Here is a 22523-nt window from a genome sequence, read left to right as displayed (position 1 = left end):
GGGACCAATTCGTCAACACACACACAGAAATACACACACCGTCGGTCAGACACACATCTCTCACCTGAATGCGGCCAACTCCTCTGTTAGTGTGGCGTTCTCTCTCTCCGATGCAGTCAGCTGGACCACCAGCCCCGCCCTCTCCCTGACCAGCTCCGCCCGGCCCCGCCCTACTTCCTCCAGAGCAACGCCCTGTCTCTGTTCCTCACCGCGTGCCATGCCCAGTTCTGCCCCCAGAGAGCTCACCTCGCCACACAGCTGTCAGCAGAGAGATACACAGGTACATGCAGTAAAACTGTACACATTTACAGACAAATGTTCACTGGAACAATGAGGTTTCAGAACCCAGTGATTTTCATGCACTGTTAATTAGTGATTAGTCCAGAGTGACAGAAGCTCTTTCTTGCCACATTCCCATTCAGAGTGGAGAGGACACTCATTTACCTGAGTGACTTTGTCCTGCAGCTTCACTCTATCGGCCCTGAGGCTCTGAAGCTCCGCCTCCATCCCCACCCTGCTCAGCTCAGAATCCTGCAAGGACTGGTGGAGGGCGAGGCGGGCGGAGTCCAACTCTAGCCTGTCCTGTTCCAATCGGACGAGCTCATCTCTGATGGTCATCTTCTCCTGCTCCGCTTCATGTTTCTGGGCCTGCAGGTAGGCCTTCTCCTCTTCAAGCTGAGAGAGAAACGTGGACAAATATGAGAGTCAGGACGGGTGTGCAAGGCTTACATTTAAAACTAAAAGCAATCCTGATAGGCAATACGCATACCATGATACCATGGCTTACAGAAAACATATTAGCAAGGGCAATGCTTTGATTTGATTTGATGACATGGTCACTCTTGCATCAGTTCTATATGACATCCACCACAAGTGTCAGTCAAATGTTGATCACGGTGTTGGTCCCACCTGGCTGATGATGGAGTTGAGGTCAGACTTGTCCTGGGCCAGGCCCTCATTCATGCTGCCCATCTTGGCCAGAGAGTCTCGGAGGGCAGCCTCCTCAGAGTGAAGCTTGTTGACCAGCAGAGAGAGCTCTGCATTACTGCTCTCAGCCTGGGGGTCGGGGGACAAAACATACAAGGATATGTAACACAGAGGACAGGTAACCTTTCAACATAGAACAGAGAGGAAGTTAAAGGGACCAAAAATATGACAAGCAAACACAAGAGGAGCCAGATAGTTATAGTGACATCCGTATCCGTATCTGTGTGTGTCATACCCGGGCCAACGCCTCAGTGAGCTGGGTCTTCTCTCCTTCTAGCAGCTGCCTCTCCACCTCTGCCTGGTGGTGAGTCTCTCTTACTGTAGACAGCTCCCCTCTCTGGACAGACGCCCGGCTCTCACTCTGCTCCCACTGCTTCTGACTGTGGGGTCAGGTACCAGGGACAGAGGACAAGAATAGGAATACAGTTGTATACAGTATACTTGCAATATCCTCCTTCTAATTCTCATCATTTACTTCCCTCGTCTCCTCCTTTCTCATAATTTCATCATTCACTTCTTTCTCCCCCCATCACTCTCTCCCTTCCACCTTTATTTTCACACATTCTCACTCACACTCTGTCGGTCTCTGCCTTGGCCCGGTCTCTCTCCTGCAGCGCGTCCACCTTCTCCTCTCTCTCGTGATCCCTCTCTCTCTGGGCCGACGTCACGGCCTGCTGCAGCTTCTCACAGTCCATCTGCAGAATCTGGGCCTTGATCAGAGCTGCCTGGGCTGCCTTCTCCACAGCCACCTTCTCACTGACAGGATAGAGACCAAGACACAGAACACAACAGGACAATGGAAACATTAGAAATGTCGACTGAAATGTTACCATTAATATACATAGAGTAAGTGTTCTTTAACAAGGGCACTGAGGGCAGACACTTCCTGGTCCTAAAGGGTTTTCCATCACCCAAGTTGTGTTAGAAGTCTGCCTGAGCCCTCCTGGTTGTACCTAGCCAGTGTGTCCCTGTCTTGTTTCAGACGGTCTCTCTCTCTCTGTGTGGTGTCCTTCTCTCTCTGAACTCCATCCCTCTCTCCATGCAGGGTCTGACTGCGCTGTTCCGCATCCCGCTTGGCTGCTTCCGCCTCTGCTAGCTGCCTGCGCAGCAATTGTACTGATGACTGGGCAGAGGAGAGACGCCCTCGGACCTCCTGTGGACCAGAGAGACAGAGGCAGATGAGAGAGTGGGACACTGAACACTGAAAGTGATACAGAGGAACGTTAGACAATGTAACATTGGAATAAAGCAACCTCAATTTCCAATCCCAGGGAATAAATATAGTGAACCCATATAGATAGTAGTAGTTGTGTTAATGTGTCCAGCTGCAGCAGAGGGACAGGGTACCTGCAGCTGGAGATGTCTGCTGTTGACAGCAGACCGCAGAGCTGACAGGCTGGCCTCTGGGACGGTGGCCAACGAGGAGTAACGCCTGGGAGAGGTGGATCCCCATGGTGATGAGGAGCGGTGAGGGGAGGAGCCACGGAGAAGAGCCAATAGAGGAACCCCAGTGTTCTCCTGGTCTGCTTCTGATGACGAGTCCCCATCGGACAGGACAGTCTGGGAAGAGGATTCAATAAAGGGTTTTGGTCAAAGTTTCCCTTTGTTTGTTTGATGTGGTGTGTGTGGTGTGTGTGGTGTGGTGTGGTGTGGTGTGGTGTGGTGTGTGTGTGTGTGTGATGGCTGTACCTGGGCAATGTCTCTCAGTGTGTCCAGTAGTGTTTCAGTATGAGCCCTCATCACCTGCATGTCTGTCTCATCGTTGCCACTCTGCTCCTGCAGGAGGATAGAACCATAGTGAGAAGTGAGGGGTATGATGGCTAATGGCTACAGGAAGTATCTCTGCTGGGTTCACACAGGCCAGTCTCTCACCTCCAGTCTCCTGGTCAGTGAGGCCACGTCCCTGTCTTTCTCCTCACTCTGGCTCTTCAGCCTCTCCACCTCTCGCACTGCATCTGACAGCCTGACCATAAACACACAGATCACTTAGCATACCATGGAATCTCTACGATGCACGTTACACTCCTGATTTGTCTACCTCCACCAGGCAGATCAGGCTGCCACTTACTAAACACAAAGACACAGACAGACAGACCGACAGTGTCTGAATCCCAAAGGGCTCTGCTCAAAACTATTGTACTATGTAGGGTGCCATTTGAGACGCAACCAGTGACTGAGCAGTGTTCAGTTCTCTCTCTGACCAGGGGCCTCATTTATAAAACTGTGCCATTTGGGACGCAGCCAGTGACTGAGCAGTGTTCAGTTCTCTCTCTGACCAGGGGCCTCATTTATAAAACTGTGCCATTTGGGACGCAGCCAGTGACTGAGCAGTGTTCAGTTCTCTCTCTGACCAGGGGCCTCATTTATAAAACTGTGCCATTTGGGACGCAGCCAGTGACTGAGCAGTGTTCAGTTCTCTCTCTGACCAGGGGCCTCATTTATAAAACTGTGCGGAGGATTCACGTCAAAAGGTGGCGTACGGACGAAACGCAAACATTTCTTAGGCACAAAAATATTCTGATTGATAACACAGTGCGCACACATGTCCCATGTCGGTTTCCTTTTATGAATCACAATCAACTCGAAATTGGGCGCACGTGAGCGAGCGTCTTGTTCCACCCTTTTAACGCCTATAGTTGCCTATAAATAGTCAGCGAAACGCCCCTAATTAATTTTCATCGGGATTTGCCGACGATGACGGCAAATCTCGACTGAAAGGCCCGAAATGCGCAGCCGTACACAGACAAAGTGTTTGTGCCAAGGGCGGGGGAAACGAACGACTTGCCGGTATTATAGGGGAATCCCTCCTGAGTGGAGTAGGGACGGAGGTGAAGGGGGACAGACGCACCGGATGATCCAGGCATTAGTATTCCCTACTTTGAAAAGAGTAAACCAAATGCATTCAAGTTGTGTTTAAAAATGTATTTACACAAACTATGGGTCATATGTACGTAAGTGTCCGTGGAGGACCGCACATTCTCCGGTGAAGTTAGTTTTTATAAATCCCAAAATTTGCTTCGACAGTGGCATAGACCTTCTTTTGTGCCTACGCAACGTTTATAAATGAGGCCCCTGGTGTTCAGTTCTCTCCCTGACCTGGTGTTCAGTTCTCTCTCTCTGACCTGGCGTTCAGTTCTCTCTCTCTCTGACCTGGCGTTCAGTTCTCTCTCTCTCTGACCTGGTGTTCAGTTCTCTCTCTCTCTGACCTGGCGTTCAGTTCTCTCCCTCTGACCTGGCGTTCAGTTCTCTCCCTCTGACCTGGCGTTCAGTTCTCTCTCTCTGACCTGGCGTTCAGTTCTCTCTCTCTGACCTGGTGTTCAGTTCTCTCCCTGACCTGGTGTTCAGTTCTCTCTCTCTCTGACCTGGTGTTCAGTTCTCTCTCTCTGACCTGGTGTTCAGTTCTCTCTCTCTCTGACCTGGTGTTCAGTTCTCTCTCTCTCTGACCTGGTGTTCAGTTCTCTCTCTCTGACCTGGCGTTCAGTTCTCTCTCTCTGACCTGGCGTTCAGTTCTCTCTCTCTGACCTGGCGTTCAGTTCTCTCTCTCTGACCTGGCGTTCAGTTTGTCTCTCTGACCTGGCGTTCAGTTCTCTCTCTCTGACCTGGCGTTCAGTTCTCTCTCTCTGACCTGATGTTCAGTTCTCTCTCTCTGACCTGGTGTTAAGTTCTCTCTCTCTGACCTGGTTTTCGGTTCTCTCTCTGACCTGGTGTTCAGTTCTCTCTCTCTGACCTGGTGTTCAGTTCTCTCTCTCTGACCTGGTGTTCAGTTCTCTCTCTCTGACCTGGTGTTCAGTTCTCTCTCTCTGACCTGGTGTTCGGTCCTCTCTCTGACCTGGTGTTCAGTTCTCTCCCTCTGACCTGGCGTTCAGTTCTCTCTCTCTCTGACCTGGTGTTCAGTTCTCTCTCTCTCTGACCTGGCGTTCAGTTCTCTCTCTCTGACCTGGCGTTCAGTTCTCTCTCTCTGACCTGGCGTTCAGTTCTCTCTCTCTGACCTGGCGTTCAGTTCTCTCTCTCTGACCTGGCGTTCAGTTCTCTCTCTCTGACCTGATGTTCAGTTCTCTCTCTCTGACCTGGTGTTAAGTTCTCTCTCTCTGACCTGGTTTTCGGTTCTCTCTCTGACCTGGTGTTCAGTTGTCTCTCTCTGACCTGGTGTTCAGTTGTCTCTCTCTGACCTGGTGTTCAGTTCTCTCTCTCTGACCTGGTGTTCAGTTCTCTCTCTCTGACCTGGTGTTCAGTTCTCTCTCTCTGACCTGGTGTTCGGTCCTCTCTCTCTGACCTGGTGTTCAGTTCTCTCCCTCTGACCTGGCGTTCAGTTCTCTCTCTCTGACCTGATGTTCAGTTCTCTCTCTCTGACCTGGTGTTCAGTTCTCTCTCTCTCTGACCTGGTTTTCGGTTCTCTCTCTGACCTGGTGTTCAGTTCTCTCTCTCTGACCTGGTGTTCAGTTCTCTCTCTCTGACCTGGTGTTCAGTTCTCTCTCTCTGACCTGGTGTTCAGTTCTCTCCCTCTGACCTGGCGTTCAGTTCTCTCCCTCTGACCTGGCGTTCAGTTCTCTCCCTCTGACCTGGCGTTCAGTACTTTCTCTCTGACCTGCCGTTCAGTTCTCTCTCTGTCTCTGACCTGGCGTTCAGTTCTCTCGCTCTCTCTGACCTGGAGTTCAGTTCTCTCTCTCTCTGACCTGGCGTTCAGTTCTCTCTCTCTCTCTCTCTGACCTGGAGTTCAGTTCTCTCTCTCTGACCTGGCGTTCAGTTCTCTCTCTCTGACCTGGAGTTCAGTTCTCTCTCCCTCTGACCTGGCGTTCAGTTCTCTCTCTCTGACCTGGCGTTCAGTTCTCTCTCTCTGACCTGGCGTTCAGTTCTCTCTCTCTGACCTGGCGTTCAGTTCTCTCTCTCTGACCTGGCGTTCAGTTCTCTCTCTCTGACCTGGTGTTCAGTTCTCTCTCTCTGACCTGGTTTTCGGTTCTCTCTCTCTGACCTGGTGTTCAGTTCTCTCTCTCTGACCTGTTGTTCAGTTCTGGTGTTCATTTCTCTCTCTCTGACCTGGCGTTCAGTTCTCTCTCTCTGACCTGGTGTTCAGTTCTCTCTCTCTGACCTGGTGTTAAGTTCTCTCTCTGACCTGGCGTTCAGTTCTCTCTCTCTGACCTGGAGTTCAGTTCTCTCTCTCTGACCTGGCGTTCAGTTCTCTCTCTCTGACCTGGCGTTCAGTTCTCTCTCTCTGACCTGGCATTCAGTTCTCTCTCTCTGACCTGGCGTTCAGTTCTCTCTCTCTGACCTGGCGTTCAGTTCTCTCTCTCTGACCTGGTGTTCAGTTCTCTCTCTCTGACCTGGTGTTCAGTTCTCTCTCTCTGACCTGGTGTTCAGTTCTCTCTCTCTGACCTGGCATTTCAGTTCTCTCTCTCTGACCTGGCGTTCAGTTCTCTCTCTCTGACCTGGCGTTCAGTTCTCTCCCTCTGACCTGGCGTTCAGTTCTCTCCCTCTGACCTGGCGTTCAGTTCTCTCTCTCTCTCTGACCTGGTGTTCAGTTTTCTCTCTCTGACCTGGCGTTCAGTTCTCTCTCTCTGACCTGGCGTTCAGTTCTCTCTCTCTGACCTGGTTTTCGGTTCTCTCTCTGACCTGGTGTTCAGTTCTCTCTCTCTCTGACCTGGTGTTCAGTTCTGGTGTTCAGTTCTCTCTCTCTGACCTGGCGTTCAGTTCTCTCTCTCTGACCTGGTGTTCAGTTCTCTCTCTCTGACCTGGTGTTCAGTTCTCTCCCTGACCCGGTTTTCAGTTCTCTCCCTGACCTGGCGTTCAGTTCTCTCCCTGACCTGGCGTTCAGTTCTCTCCCTGACCTGGCGTTCAGTTCTCTCCCTCTGACCTGGCGTTCAGTTCTCTCCCTCTGACCTGGCGTTCAGTTCTCTCCCTCTGACCTGGCGTTCAGTTCTCTCTCTCTGACCTGGCGTTCAGTTCTCTCCCTCTGACCTGGCGTTAAGTTCTCTCCCTCTGACCTGGCGTTCAGTTCTCTCCCTCTGACCTGGCGTTCAGTTCTCTCCCTCTGACCTGGCGTTCAGTTCTCTCCCTCTGACCTGGCGTTCAGTTCTCTCCCTCTGACCTGGCGTTCAGTTCTCTCCCTCTGACCTGGAGTTCAGTTCTCTCCCTCTGACCTGGCGTTCAGTTCTCTCTCTCTGACCTGGCGTTCAGTTCTCTCTCTCTGACCTGGTGTTCAGTTCTCTCTCTCTGACCTGGTGTTAAGTTCTCTCTCTCTGACCTGGTTTTCGGTTCTCTCTCTGACCTGGTGTTCAGTTCTCTCTCTCTGACCTGGTGTTCAGTTCTGGTGTTCATTTCTCTCTCTCTGACCTGGCGTTCAGTTCTCTGTCTGACCTGGTGTTCAGTTCTCTCTATCTGACCTGGTGTTCAGTTCTCTCCCTGACCTGGCGTTCAGTTCTCTCTCTCTGACCTGGTGTTCAGTTCTCTCTCTCTGACCTGGTGTTCAGTTCTGGTGTTCATTTCTCTCTCTCTGACCTGGCGTTCAGTTCTCTCCCTGACCTGGCATTCAATTCTCTCTCCCTGACCTGGTGTTCAGTTCTCTCTCTCTGACCTGGCGTTCAGTTCTCTCTCTCTCTGACCTGGCGTTCAGTTCTCTCTCTCTCTGACCTGGTGTTCAGTTCTCTCTCTCTCTGACCTGGCGTTCAGTTCTCTCTCTCTCTGACCTGGCGTTCAGTTCTCTCTCTCTGACCTGGTGTTCAGTTCTCTCTCTCTGACCTGGTGTTCAGTTCTGGTGTTCATTTCTCTCTCTCTGACCTGGCGTTCAGTTCTCTGTCTGACCTGGTGTTCAGTTCTCTCTCTCTGACCTGGTGTTCAGTTCTCTCCCTGACCTGGCGTTCAGTTCTCTCTCTCTGACCTGGTGTTCAGTTCTCTCTCTCTGACCTGGCGTTCAGTTCTCTCTCTCTCTGACCTGGCGTTCAGTTCTCTCTCTCTCTGACCTGGCGTTCAGTTCTCTCTCTCTGACCTGGCGTTCAGTTTTCTCTCTCTGACCTGGTGTTCAGTTCTCTCTCTCTCTGACCTGGCGTTCAGTTCTCTCTCTCTCTGACCTGGCGTTCAGTTCTCTCTCTCTGACCTGGCGTTCAGTTCTCTCTCTCTGACCTGGAGTTCAGTTCTCTCTCTCTGACCTGGCGTTCAGTTCTCTCTCTCTGACCTGGCGTTCAGTTCTCTCTCTCTGACCTGGCGTTCAGTACTCTCTCTCTGACCTGGCGTTCAGTTCTCTCTCTCTGACCTGGCGTTCAGTTCTCTCTCTCTGACCTGGCGTTCAGTTCTCTCTCTCTGACCTGGCGTTCAGTACTCTCTCTCTGACCAGGCGTTCAGTTCTCTCTCTCTGACCTGGCGTTCAGTTCTCTCTCTCTGACCTGGTGTTCAGTTCTCTCTCTCTGACCTGGTGTTAAGTTCTCTCCCTGACCTGGCGTTCAGTTCTCTCTCTCTGACCTGGCGTTCAGTTTTCTCTCTCTGACCTGGCGTTCAGTTCTCTCTCTCTCTCTGACCTGGTGTTCAGTTTTCTCTCTCTGACCTGGCGTTCAGTTCTCTCTCTCTGACCTGGCGTTCAGTTCTCTCTCTCTGACCTGGCGTTCAGTTCTCTCTCTCTCTGACCTGGCGTTCAGTTCTCTCTCTCTGACCTGGTGTTCAGTTCTCTCTCTCTGACCTGGTGTTCAGTTCTGGTGTTCATTTCTCTCTCTCTGACCTGGTGTTCAGTTCTCTCTCTCTGACCTGGTGTTCAGTACTCTCTCTCTGACCTGGTGTTAAGTTCTCTCTCTCTGACCTGGTTTTCGGTTCTCTCTCTGACCTGGTGTTCAGTTCTCTCTCTCTGACCTGGTGTTCAGTTCTGGTGTTCATTTCTCTCTCTCTGACCTGGCGTTCAGTTCTCTGTCTGACCTGGTGTTCAGTTCTCTCTCTCTGACCCGGCGTTCAGTTCTTTCCCTCTGACCTGGCGTTCAGTTCTCTCCCTCTGACCTGGCATTCAGTTCTCTCTCTCTGACCTGGTGTTCAGTTCTCTCCCTGACCTGGCGTTCAATTCTCTCTCTCTGACCTGGTGTTCAGTTCTCTCTCTCTCTGACCTGGCGTTCAGTTCTCTCTCTCTGACCTGGCGTTCAGTTCTCTCTCTCTCTGACCTGGTGTTCAGTTCTCTCTCTCTCTGACCTGGCGTTCAGTTCTCTCTCTCTCTGACCTGGCGTTCAGTTCTCTCTCTCTGACCTGGTGTTCAGTTCTGGTGTTCATTTCTCTCTCTCTGACCTGGCGTTCAGTTCTCTGTCTGACCTGGTGTTCAGTTCTGTCTCTCTGACCTGGTGTTCAGTTCTCACCCTGACCTGGCGTTCAGTTCTCTCTCTCTGACCTGGTGTTCAGTTCTCTCTCCCTCTGACCTGGCATTCAGTTCTCTCTCTCTGACCTGGTGTTCAGTTCTCTCCCTGACCTGGCGTTCAATTCTCTCTCTCCTGACCTGGTGTTCAGTTCTCTCTCTCTCTGACCTGGCGTTCAGTTCTCTCTCTCTCTGACCTGGCGTTCAGTTCTCTCTCTCTCTGACCTGGTGTTCAGTTCTCTCTCTCTCTGACCTGGCGTTCAGTTCTCTCTCTCTCTGACCTGGCGTTCAGTTCTCTCTCTCTGACCTGGTGTTCAGTTCTGGTGTTCATTTCTCTCTCTCTGACCTGGCGTTCAGTTCTCTGTCTGACCTGGTGTTCAGTTCTCTCTCTCTGACCTGGTGTTCAGTTCTCTCCCTGACCTGGCGTTCAGTTCTCTCTCTCTGACCTGGTGTTCAGTTCTCTCTCTCTGACCTGGTGTTCAGTTCTCTCTCTCTCTGACCTGGCGTTCAGTTCTCTCTCTCTGACCTGGCGTTCAGTTCTCTCTCTCTGACCTGGCGTTCAGTTTTCTCTCTCTGACCTGGTGTTCAGTTCTCTCTCTCTGACCTGGCGTTCAGTTCTCTCTCTCTCTGACCTGGCGTTCAGTTCTCTCTCTCTGACCTGGCGTTCAGTTCTCTCTCTCTGACCTGGCGTTCAGTTCTCTCTCTCTGACCTGGCGTTCAGTTCTCTCTCTCTGACCTGGCGTTCAGTTCTCTCTCTCTGACCTGGCGTTCAGTTCTCTCTCTCTGACCTGGCGTTCAGTTCTCTCTCTCTGACCTGGCGTTCAGTTCTCTCTCTCTGACCTGGCGTTCAGTTCTCTCTCTCTGACCAGGCGTTCAGTTCTCTCTCTCTGACCTGGCGTTCAGTTCTCTCTCTCTGACCTGGCGTTCAGTTCTCTCTCTCTGACCTGGTGTTCAGTTCTCTCTCTCTGACCTGGTGTTAAGTTCTCTCCCTGACCTGGCGTTCAGTTCTCTCTCTCTGACCTGGCGTTCAGTTTTCTCTCTCTGACCTGGCGTTCAGTTCTCTCTCTCTCTGACCTGGTGTTCAGTTTTCTCTCTCTGACCTGGCGTTCAGTTCTCTCTCTCTGACCTGGCGTTCAGTTCTCTCTCTCTGACCTGGCGTTCAGTTCTCTCTCTCTGACCTGGCGTTCAGTTCTCTCTCTGACCTGGCGTTCAGTTCTCTCTCTCTGACCTGGCGTTCAGTTCTCTCTCTCTGACCTGGCGTTCAGTTCTCTCTCTCTGACCTGTCGTTCAGTTCTCTCTCTCTGACCTGGAGTTCAGTTCTCTCTCTCTGACCTGGCGTTCAGTTCTCTCTCTCTGACCTGGTGTTCAGTTCTCTCTCTCTGACCTGGTGTTAAGTTCTCTCCCTGACCTGGCGTTCAGTTCTCTCTCTCTGACCTGGCGTTCAGTTTTCTCTCTCTGACCTGGCGTTCAGTTCTCTCTCTCTGACCTGGTGTTCAGTTTTCTCTCTCTGACCTGGCGTTCAGTTCTCTCTCTCTGACCTGGCGTTCAGTTCTCTCTCTCTGACCTGGCGTTCAGTTCTCTCTCTCTGACCTGGCGTTCAGTTCTCTCTCTCTGACCTGGCGTTCAGTTCTCTCTCTCTGACCTGGCGTTCAGTTCTCTCTCTCTGACCTGTCGTTCAGTTCTCTCTCTGACCTGGTGTTCAGTTCTCTCTCTCTGACCTGGTGTTCAGTTCTGGTGTTCAGTTCTCTCTCTTTGACCTGGCGTTCAGTTCTCTCTCTCTGACCTGGTGTTCAGTTCTCTCTCTCTGACCTGGTGTTCAGTTCTCTCTCTCTGACCTGGTGTTCAGTTCTCTCCCTGACCCGGTTTTCAGTTCTCTCCCTGACCTGGCGTTCAGTTCTCTCCCTGACCTGGCGTTCAGTTCTCTCCCTCTGACCTGGCGTTCAGTTCTCTCCCTCTGACCTGGCGTTCAGTTCTCTCTCTCTGACCTGGTGTTCAGTTCTCTCTCTCTCTCCCTGACCTGGTGTTCAGTTCTCTCTCTCTGACCTGGTGTTCAGTTCTCTCTCTCTCTCTCTCTGACCTGGTGTTCAGTTCTCTCTCTCTGACCTGGCGTTGAGCTCAGCCCTTTCAGCGTCAGTCCTGGTCTGCAGGCTCATCATTTCAGCCACCCGTTCTCTGAGCTGCAGTTCCAGCTGCCCCCGCAATGCCACCTCCCGCTCCAGGGACAGAGCCGCCCCTCCCTCCCGGCTGCGCAGCATGGAGGACAGGCCGGAGCAGGATGACTGGACTGAGTGGGAGGCCCGGGCCAGCTCGTTACGCATGTCTGACAGGTCCCTGGCAGGGGAAAAATGAAAGAATTCAAAGACACAAGCATGCAACTATATATGGTAGTGCATTTATGCAGTGTGTTGTGAGTTAATTGTTCGGACCTCTCTGTGGCGCTCTTCAGCTCACAGACCTGTCTACGGAAGCCCACCACCTGTCGCCACACGGATAGCAGACGACTGTGCTCACTGCTGAAATAACTGTGGAAAGACTAAGTGAGAGAAATTGTGAAATGTCAATGTCACGTGACAGAAATAAGAGAAGTGCTTCTAATATGAAGATTGAAAACAGCCATCCACAAAAACTATAATACAGACTTCCTCCTCCCTCCTCCAATCAGACTCCCTCTGCTCCAGCTCCTCCCTGGATTTGGACCAATCAGCAGTGAGTCGGCGTATGTCCTGGCTGAGTGCCTCATTGGCCAGTCCTGCCTGCTCCAACTGCTCTCTCAGCATGGCGTTCACTGCAGACAGACTGCTGCTCCTGTGGAACATAACACGGCATTGCATCAATTGCATTGAATTCTGTACGTCATAAGTTTCATTGCTGATTGGGCCAGGCAGATTCCAATCACTAACCTTTGCTGCTCCTCCTCCAACCGGATGAGAGCATTTTCCAGGTCGCCGCATGGATCCTCCTCGTCTCGATGGTGGCTGTTGCTGGACATATCACAACGACCCTAAAGGGAAATAAGAATGACAGTTATGCATCAGATGTGAATTGTAGATGAACTCAATGTTGTTACTAAATGGCATGGTTAGTTGTTTCAGAATGTCTCCATAGTGGTGTAGAGCAGTACGAACACTCAGTCTGTGCTGCTCCAGCTCCGAGGACTTCTCCACAAGAGTCTGCTCCAGGTCTCCACACCTCTTCTTGTACTGCAGGACCTAGAGGGGAGGACACAGTGAGGTGATCTGCTCTCTGACTGGTGACATAATATAGACTAGGTAATCAGCATCAGGTTCCCATTTGTCAGCATCAAATGTTTTCATTCTCAGTAGGAGAGTCTGTAGGACAGTGATGTCATACAGGAAGACATCTATGAGGTTCATGAACTTACATCCCGTATTACAACCACTAAAAGAAAACACTGCCATCACCTGCTTTATGTTCATGTGTGTGTTCTTCTGTTGACAACTGAGAGGGTTGACAGACAATTACGGGCCTATAAATGAACTAGTAAAACACCCTTTAACCTCTAAATATATGGGAGGTGAATGGAAACAGATGCATCATAGTGTGATACCTTGGCCTGCAGTTTCTGCACCAGCTGAGCCTGTCTTTGCTGGCCCTCCTGGTAGGCTGTGAGTTTACGCTTGTAGGCTGCCTGTTCCTCGTCCAGACGCCGGCGCAGGTCCATGTTCTGCTGAGCCTGGCTGCGAGACTCTGGTGAATCCCGCTCCCCATCACCTGTCTCCAGGCGGAGAGCCTGCTCTAGCTATGTGGATGAGAACACATGGGGGGGGTGATGCACAGAGGGAGTCGCGGCCTTACGAACTCTGATATGTAACCCCTGTCTTTCTTCAGGTTTGCCAGGTATGCTATAGAAAATAAATAAAATAAAATATGCTGAAATGTTTTACCATAATTCTATGTTATAAATTCAGAATTATTGCATGGTGCAAAATGGTTTCTCCGAGGGCTCTGTGATTGAGGAGAGTTGCAAACAGCACTGTAATGAATGTTCAGGGCCTCTCCATGGCCTCTCCATGGAGAACACCACAGTTCAGTCTAAGCAGTAAACACAAACCTGTCTCCATAGGAACCTCTGTAGGTCTCAACAACTGGGTCTATACAGATAAGCCTCTCTGTATTCTACAATTTAGCCATAAAGCACTGACGTGGATTCATGTTATAGTAGCCTGGATGTTGGATTCTAGCATTACATTTACATCAGTTTCATTTGTCAGAAGAGTCATTTTAACTGCTGGTTATCTGAATCACCATTTGAAGAACATCTGAAGATCAAAGGTAACATAGGAGATATTTCCAGTTTGTTTTAGAGCTGACAATCTTGCATGTACAACCACATTTAGTTAGGCTAAATTCTAACGCCATACTACTGACCCCCTCCCCACTCTGGCCTGATCCCCCCTCCTCCCCTCTGAAGCCTCTGTTTACAATCACCAGGGGTGACGAACGCCATAGCAACATGCCACTTCACTTCATTCCAGTCCCGTAACCAAGGAGACGGACAAAACTCTTCCAAGCAGACAAAGAAAATAGTAAAAGGAGAATTGAGATAGGGGTACATTGGTATTCCTTATATGTGTCTGTGAAATGCCCCTACGGAATTCCCCTCTGTGGCCTACTTTGTCTTTAGTGTTTGGTGTATGGCAACTCCTCTGACTAGTCCTCTATGGGAAAGATTTTCCTCTAGCAACCAGGTTAGTGTAGTACTAAAACCAGCCCAAATTAATAATTAAGAGAACTCTTACTAATCACCAACAAATGCATTCATTCTCCCTCTCTCAACCTCCATTTACTTATGTACTTCACATCTAATCCTGTTATCTTTTCCTGGATAATCTAATTTTATCTTTTACTTACTGTTCTCCCCTCCCTCCCTCCCTCCAATCTCTTTTTCCTGTCTTCTCTTCTCTGTCTCTTACCCTCTCGCTGATGGCGCTGTATTTGATAGCCAGCTCATCTCGGTCTGCCCTGCTATGGGCCAGCAGATCCTCCAGCCTTCCCAGCTCTACCTGCAGCACCCGGTTCTCCTCTTGGACAGACATCACAGAGGACATGGCTCCTGGTGCTGGGGTGGGGAGGGGAAAGAGAGAGGTGCAGACAACCACTTGTGTTAATGAAGAGCACAGCACTTCATTCAATATTCAGGACACTACTTTGAAAACATCTGTGATTTTTTTGGACACTCAATTCACATCATATTTGTCACATGCGCCGAATACAACAAGTGTAGACTTTAGCATAAAATGCTGACTTACGAGTCCTTTCCCAACAATGCAGAGTTAAAAATTATGAGAAATGTGTAAAAAAAAAATGTTTTGGAAATAGTAACACAAAATAACCAGACCATATACAAGGAGCACCGGTACCGAGTCAATGTGCAGGGGGACAAAGTAGTGGAGGTAATATGTACATGTAGGTAGGGTAAAGTGACTAGGTGATCAGTATAGATAATAAACAGAGTAGCAGCAGCATAAGTGAAGAGTGCGAAAGTGTGTCTACATGTGAGTGTGTTTTGTGTGTGTGAGAGTATGTAGTGTGTGTGTTGAATTGTGACTGTATAGTATGTGTGAGTGTATGGGTAGAGTCCAGTGAGTGTGTGGGTAGAGTCCAGTGAGTGTGTGTGTGGGTAGAGTCCAGTGAGTGTGTGTGTGAGTAGAGTCCAGTGAGTGTGTGGGTAGAGTCCAGTGAGTGTGTGGGTAGAGTCCAGTGAGTGTGTGGATAGAGTACAGTGAGTGTGTGGGTAGAGTACAGTGAGTGTGTGGGTAGAGTCCAGTGAGTGTGTGGGTAGAGTCCAGTGAGTGTGTGGGTAGAGTCCAGTGAGTGTGTGGGTAGAGTACAGTGAGTGTGTGGGTAGAGTCCAGTGAGTGTGTGGGTAGAGTCCAGTGAGTGTGTGGGTAGAGTCCAGTGAGTGTGTGGGTAGAGTCCAGTGAGTGTGTGGGTAGAGTACAGTGAGTGTGTGGGTAGAGTACAGTGAGTGTGTGGGTAGAGTCCAGTGAGTGTGTGGGTAGAGTCCAGTGAGTGTGTGGGTAGAGTACAGTGAGTGTGTGGGTAGAGTACAGTGAGTGTGTGGGTAGAGTCCAGTGAGTGTGTGGGTAGAGTACAGTGAGTGTGCATAGAGCCGGTGCAAGAGAGTAGGTGCAAATAAAAAGGGGGTCAATGCAAATAGTCAGGGTAGACATTTGATGAACTGTTCAGCAGTTTTATCTCTATCCCACTCACGGCTCTCGTTGAGGTTCTTGGTAACAATCTCTCGGACTCGTGCAGGTAAACACGTAGGTGGGTCTTCAGGGGAGGCGCCTCGGACTGTCAGCCTCTTCTCTTCAGACAACACACTCTCCTCCAGCCTCTGGTAGAAGACAGACACAGAAGCATTTATATTGGAGAAAGGAGAGTTAGGGGGAGAGAAAGCGAGAGAGCATGTACATTGAAGATAGGATAACAGCTGTTGCAGCCACCTACTAGTATTGTGTGAGGCTACTTTGATTATCCTGTTGAATGTGGACACTTTTGACAAATAAAATCTCCAATTTCCATTTAATTACCCTTTCTGCAATCCTTATCTTACTTGTGAGTTCATGTCCTCAGAGACAGACTAAAGCTCAGGGCCCTGCAGTGCACAGTGCCATGAGGACAGGTGGTGTCTCAGCAGTCACTCCTGTCTACCACAGAGCTGTGTTCAGAATAGAACACTGACCTCACACTCTGCAGAGTGCACATACACATTTTCAGCACACAACATAGAGCAGAATGTATGGCATCTCTGTCGAAGTGTTACACCATCAGCATCCCCAGTGAAGAAGTATATTGTAATTACAACTAGCCGACATAATTATAACATATTGGTGGCATATTGATATTTCTGAAAATCAATTATTTACAGGAGAATACCAATTCACCATAAAAAAAGAACGATAAATCAAAGTGCAATCATGCACTGGCCATGACATCACCTGTATGACAGATTCCAATTTGGAATCCGTGTTGGAATTCTCTGTGTCGCTCATTGAGGAATATCTCAATAACAGCAATATCTTCAGGCCTGAAAAATACACTTTTGTCGCTCCAGTCCCGTGCGCTGGGAGCGTTATCAAATAGGATTAACCGTTCGATGTAGATCGCAATTAACGGATGCACGCGAGTAAATGCTTATCTAAATTAACGACACATTAGCAACTATAAAAAATAAAAGCATATGTATGCTATACAGACAGTCCAGAACGTTGTGATAGTTTGCTGTAATCTCTGGATTTCTTACACGTCCCACAGGTGACTGCCCTGCTCGGTCCTTCTCTCCAGAACTGTCGAAAGATTGAGGACAGGGGGATTAGCAGATTTTAAATCCCCCCTCCCTCCCGAGGAGCGCTTCCGTTTGCATTCTTTGCCTGGCCACCCATGCAGTTTAATTAGATATTTTTTTTGCAGTTGAGTGTAGGGCTAACTAAATAAATTGTTATTGGATAAAACAAATCTGATGCAAATGTTAGTGGTTATCAACAAAATGTTGAGGAAATTTGTAGGCCGCACAAATTTCACAGTGCCTGAAGGATGTGCTTTGTACGGGTTTTTCAAGGCCCATTGCAGACAAAAACGTGATATATTTCAAAACTATGAGGTTGGAATAATACTGTGAAATTGATTATAATGCCCTTGGTGTAAAAGCTGTTTAGGAAGTTTTGGTGGGATGGAGTTCTAGCCTGCCTGGTGACATCAGCAGGGGGTGAATTAGTTAATAGATCAATAAGAAAGAGACTGCTCTGCCAATAACTATACTGTACAAAAATATAAATGCAACAATTAAAGATTTTACTGAGTTACAGTTCATATAAGGAAATCAGTCAACTGAAATAAATTCATTAGACCCTAATCTATGTATTTCACATGACTGTGCAGGGGTGAAGCCAATTAAAATGGTCAAAAAGACACAATAGCTTCACACACACAAAAAAAAATTCTGATTGGCTGGGCCTGGCTCCCCACTGGGCCAATCAGAATGAGTTTTTCCCCACAAAAGGGCTTTATTTCCAGACATAAATACTCCTCAGAACCTTACTGGGATTTTTAAAGAAACTATTTTTGTTTTAAATTAAATTGGTCAAAAAGACACAATCACAGTAGGGTACATACTTGTTTAACAGAAATTATTTGATATTGAGATAAAAACAGCTGCATTGGACCTTTAAGAAGTCTGTGTGTCCTTTCATCAGGCCTATTAGTGACATACAGTACTTTCTTCTGTCATATAGAATTAGACAAGGAAGTGTTGTTAGGCTACACAGTATGAATAATCATGAGGGCGGCCATGTTAAGGGGCATCCATGATCCATACACCCCTCTGTAAATGGGATATTTGGTGACGGTGACTACATGTCGGTCACTGTTTATAATGTTACAATATATTAACACACACAACACATGAAGAACAAGGATGGAAAAGCAGAACAAATGTGTTCCCCTTTTCAGTATCTGGGGGCCCAGCTTGATCACTGTGCCTGCCACACCACTTCAATGCTTGAATTACCATGGTAACAGACATGCCTACAAAAGAGAGGGACTCAGAATGTCAATAACAGACCCCTCTATTCACAAAGCTCAGCCTTAACCACACCTCCACAACCTTCAGCATGTTGTCATTTTGAAAGGTGTGCATAAAATATTGAGACATTTTATACTGCCACATAACTACTGTATATTCGGACAATGTTAAATATTACAGCCCAACATTCAGTTTTTAGGGTTTGTTTTGGGCTAAGGGCCCTCTTGTGGTGTCCTGGCAGAGCTGCATTGTATAGAGGCAAGGGTAATAGATACTTTTTTGAGCATGCAAGATCAGCATTTGAATCTTTGTGAATAAGTTAACTTGGAAACATAACCTTAGGTTAATCATAAAGCATATCTTAAAGTCTACAACAAAGGCCCCACAATTTTTCCTGGTCAGGTCATGAGAGTAATGACTCCAGGCCCTAAGTGATCCTATTACCATGCAATTACCAGTACTGTAATAATAAGCAAGTTAGCAAACTAGGCCTAGCCTATTATAGCTCAGACAGGTTTAACCTGTGTAATGAATCTGGGTGTGGGTCTGTTTTCTGTCCTCTGGTAAAGCATATATAGGCTACCCGTAGGCTATAAAGATTCATTAATTTGTCCGTTATAGCCAAACTCTCTGCTGTAACCCCTGGAATGTCTATGTAATACTGTACAGTGGTATCTAAACTAGAGCGAGCAAGAGTAGTCTTTGCATTCTACAAATGAAAGCTGTTCTGCTATAAAGGATAAATAAATTGTGGTCAGGCAGAATTACAAACGACTAATAATAACTATTATTATTGTGAATATATAAATTAAGATAGTCTTTTGGGGAATATTACATTGCTATAGGCTACAGTTGGGTGTATTGTCAAAAGCTTCAAGTTACTTGGCTTTCACATCACTGAGCGTTGGGCCAGTAAGCAATCGAATCCCCAAGCTGACAAGGTAAAAATCTGTTGTTCTGCCCCTGAGCAAGGCAGTTAACCCACTGTTCCGGTAGCGCTGAAGACGTGGATGTCGATTAAGGCAGCCCCCCGCACCTCTCTGATTCCGAGGCGTTGGGTTAAATGCAGAAGACACATTTCAGTTGAAGGCATTCAGTTGTACAACTGACTAAGCTTCCCTCAATAGTGCCTCTTCAACCTCAGGAAGCTGAAGAAATTCTGCTTGACCCCCTCCGAGCCATGGCCTGTTTACCCCACTACCATCTAGAAGTCGGAGACAGTACAGGTGCATCAAAGATGGGACTGAGAGACTGTTAAACAGCTTCTATTTACAGACCATCAGACTGCTAAACAGTCATCACTTGCCACCCATGCCCAGTACCCTGCCCTGACACTGTCACTACCCTGCACCTTAGTATCTGCTGCCCTATGTACATAGTCATCCAACACTGGTCACTTTAATAATGTTAACATGCTGTTTTATATATAGGTTCAGAAATGTTGTGAAATAGCACGGTTACAAATACAAATCAAACTGGATGGACGTAAGAAATAGAGGAAAACAAAATAACTATTGTAAAATAGATTGCGTCTGTAAAATGTGCATGATATGTATTAGTTTACTCCAAATGGGGGAAGGGCAGTAGGGTTTGCAGGGAATAATAAAGATATATTCTAAAAAAAAAAGTATGTACAGTGGGGCAAAAAAGTATTTAGTCAGCCACCAATCTTAAAAAGATGAGAGAGGCCTGTAGTTTTCATCATAGGTACACTTCAACTATGACAGACAAAATGAGAAAAAAATATCCAGAAAATCACATTGTAGGATTTTTAATGAATTTATTTGCAAATGATGGTGGAAAATAAGTATTTGGTCACCTACAAACAAGGAAGATTTCTGTCTCTCACAGACCTGTAACTTCTTCTTTAAGTGGCTCCTCTGTCCTCCACTCTTTACCTGTATTAATGGCACCTGTTTGAATTTATCAGTATAAAAGACACCTGTCCAAAACATCAAACAGTCACACTCCAAACTCCACTATGGCCAAGACCAAAGAGCTGTCAAAGAACACCAGAAACAAAATTGTAGACCTGCACCAGGCTGGGAAGACTGAATCTGCAATAGGTAAGCAGCCTGGTTTGAAGAAATCAACTGTGGGAGCAATTATTAGGAAATGGAAGACATACAAGACCACTGATAATCTCCCTCGATCTGGTGCTCCACGCAAGATCTCACCCTGTGGGGTCAAAATGATCACATGAACGGTGAGCAAAAATCCCAGAACCACACGGGGGGGACCTAGTGAATGACCTGCAGAGAGCTGGGACCAAAGTAACAAAGCCTACCATCAGTAACACACTACGCCGCCAGGGACTCAAATCCTGCAGTGCCAGACGTGTCCCCCTGCTTAAGCCAGTACATGTCCAGGCCCGTCTGAAGTTTGCTAAAACTGGATGATCCAGAAGAAGATTGGGTGAATGTCATACGGTCAGATGAAACCAAAATATAACTTTTCGGTAAAAACCCAACTCGTTGTGTTTGGAGGACAAATAATGCTGAGTTGCATCCAAAGAACACCATACCTACTGTGAAGCATGGGGGTGGAAACATCATGCTTTGGGGCTGTTTTTCTGCAAAGGGACCAGGACAGGACGCCTGATCCATGTAAAGGAAAGAATGAATGGGGCCATGTATCGTGAGATTTTGAGTGAAAACCTCCTTCCATCAGCAAGGGCATTGAAGATGAAACGTGGCTGGGTCTTTCAGCATGACAATGATCCCAAAAACACCGCCCGGGCAACGAAGGAGTGGCTTCGTAAGAAGCATTTCAAGGTCCTGGAGTGGCCTAGCAAGTCTCCACATCTCAACCCCATAGAAAATCTTTGGATGGAGTTGAAAGTCTGTGTTGCCCAGCAACAGCCCCAAAACATCACTGTGATCAATGTGATTTTCTGGATTTTTTTCTCATTTTGTCTGTCATAGTTGAAGTGTACCGATGATGAAAATTACAGGCCTCTCATCTTTTTAAGTGGGAGAACTTGCACAATTGGTGGCTGACTAAATATTTTTTTTGTCCCACTGTATATAGGTATGTATGTATGGGGAAAACAAGTATTTGATACACTGCCGATTTTCCTACTTACAAAGCATGTAGAGGTCTGTCATTTTTATCATAGGTACACTTTAACTGTGAGAGACGGAATCTAAAACAAAAATCCAGAAAATCATATTGTATGATTTAAGTAATAAAATACTTAAAAATAATACAATGTGATTTTCTGGATTTTTGTTTTAGATTCCGTCTCTCACAGTTGAAGTGTACCTATGATAAAAGACCTCTACATGCTTTTAAAGTAGGAAAACCTGCAAAATCGGCAGTGTATCAACTACTTGTTCTCCCCACTGTATGTATAAATGTTTACGTATGCATATGTTTGTACGTGTATATATATTTACCAAAAAAAGATATGGGGATTGGAAATGATGCAGACAATTACACTGATGGAAGCAACAATCTTTCCGCTATACTAAGCTGAACCACCCAATTTAATATATATATATAAGTGTTTTACCAACTTTATATGTATATATTGTATTGTAATGATGGCTCATCCTATAACTACTGCTGTACACACCTTCTATATTAATATACTGTCTATACACATAGCATTATATCCCTGAACAAAAATATAAAAGCAACATGTAAAGTGTTGGTCACAGATTGGAGAAATTTTCCATGCGCACTATAAGCAAATTTCGTGCACAAATTTGTTTACATCCCTGTTAGTGAGAATTTCTATTTTTCCAAGATGATCCATCCACCTGACGGGTGTGGCATATCAAGAAGCTGATGAAACAGCATGATCATTAAACAGGTGCACCTTGTGCTGGGGACGATAAAAGGCCACTAAAATATGCAGTTTTGTCACAGAGGGATGCTATGTTAGCAAGCTGGCTATGGCCATCCAACACTGGAACTCTTCAAAGTCAAGGTAAACTTCTGGTCTTAAGTTATTGCCACTGGGGCCTGCTGGTGTAATTGCCACACTGCTGAGTGTACTGCATGATTTTTGCGTTAGTTCTTGTAGCTATGTTGACTATGACGTTAATATTTCTGAATGGGAGTGTGTGTATTGGTAGATATTACTGCACTGTTAGAGCTAGAAAACACAAGCATTTCGCAGCACCTGCAAATCTATGTACACGACCAATAAACTTTTGATTTGATGAAACCCAGACTTCCGTGACCAACCACAACAATGGCCCCCCACTGACGCGCCCAATCAACGTTTCAAAAACTTGGAAACAATGTTGCAAAGCGAGAAGTTAGGTCACCCAGAGTAACGCCAGCCTACTGATGTTACAATCATCGCATTCGCAAAACACGCCTATTGCTTGTTAACCGGCAACATTGTTGCAGAATACATGGATTTCCAAAACACACCATTTCAGTGACAAATGTGATGATCCTGCGTGCACGACGGGTACGTAAACATGTCGTGCATTAAAATCGCATCACCGATACGGTTGCATCTGCCTGCCTTCATGGAGGCCATATGCCGCCTTAACGCTTCTCTGATTTTATGGACGATGGTCCCAATTAAACGCGGACATCTAGTGAAAATAGTATTTCCTTTCGTTTCCCGTAATAAACAGAGTAGCCGATACTCTGCGAAGGACATTCACCACTTCCTTTCCAAAATCACAGCCCATTCAAACGAGTGCCATAACC

General features: G+C 47.4%; 1 protein-coding gene and 2 long non-coding RNA genes across 4 annotated transcripts in view; all 3 read right to left on the bottom strand.

Moving 5' to 3' along the window:
- The window catches only part of LOC118388166 (rootletin-like), a 51381-nt gene extending 34768 nt beyond the window's left edge, over window positions 1-16613 (bottom strand). The window contains exons 1-18 of the mRNA XM_052526051.1: window positions 16267-16613; window positions 15536-15662; window positions 14236-14381; window positions 12870-13061; window positions 12427-12510; window positions 12202-12302; window positions 11941-12106; window positions 11728-11834; window positions 11391-11632; window positions 2860-2972; window positions 2677-2763; window positions 2335-2547; window positions 1941-2140; window positions 1561-1743; window positions 1223-1367; window positions 910-1056; window positions 445-675; window positions 65-258 (exon numbers count right to left, since the gene is read on the bottom strand). Of these exons, the coding sequence (XP_052382011.1) occupies window positions 65-258; window positions 445-675; window positions 910-1056; window positions 1223-1367; window positions 1561-1743; window positions 1941-2140; window positions 2335-2547; window positions 2677-2763; window positions 2860-2972; window positions 11391-11632; window positions 11728-11834; window positions 11941-12106; window positions 12202-12302; window positions 12427-12510; window positions 12870-13061; window positions 14236-14381; window positions 15536-15662; window positions 16267-16320 (2732 nt within the window). The 5' untranslated portion in view covers window positions 16321-16613. The remainder of the gene's footprint in view (window positions 1-64; window positions 259-444; window positions 676-909; window positions 1057-1222; window positions 1368-1560; window positions 1744-1940; window positions 2141-2334; window positions 2548-2676; window positions 2764-2859; window positions 2973-11390; window positions 11633-11727; window positions 11835-11940; window positions 12107-12201; window positions 12303-12426; window positions 12511-12869; window positions 13062-14235; window positions 14382-15535; window positions 15663-16266) is intronic.
- Window positions 4354-9791, bottom strand: LOC127932202 (uncharacterized). 2 transcript variants are annotated; one of them, XR_008144532.1, is made up of 3 exons: window positions 9672-9791; window positions 5391-5468; window positions 4354-4375 (listed from the first exon to the last, which is right to left on the bottom strand). It is a non-coding gene; the product is annotated as an uncharacterized LOC127932202 (long non-coding RNA). The 2 variants fall into 2 exon arrangements; XR_008144531.1 differs by lacking the exon at window positions 4354-4375 and adding an exon at window positions 5317-5338.
- LOC127932201 (uncharacterized) lies at window positions 8336-9619 on the bottom strand. The gene is made up of 3 exons (XR_008144530.1): window positions 9443-9619; window positions 9238-9337; window positions 8336-8689 (listed from the first exon to the last, which is right to left on the bottom strand). It is a non-coding gene; the product is annotated as an uncharacterized LOC127932201 (long non-coding RNA).
- Window positions 16614-22523: the final 5910 nt, after the last annotated feature.

Source organism: Oncorhynchus keta, chromosome 10 (assembly GCF_023373465.1).
Source record: "Oncorhynchus keta strain PuntledgeMale-10-30-2019 chromosome 10, Oket_V2, whole genome shotgun sequence".
In the NCBI taxonomy this organism is placed as follows: Eukaryota; Metazoa; Chordata; class Actinopteri; order Salmoniformes; family Salmonidae; genus Oncorhynchus; species Oncorhynchus keta.
This window is presented reverse-complemented; position numbering and strand designations above follow the sequence as displayed.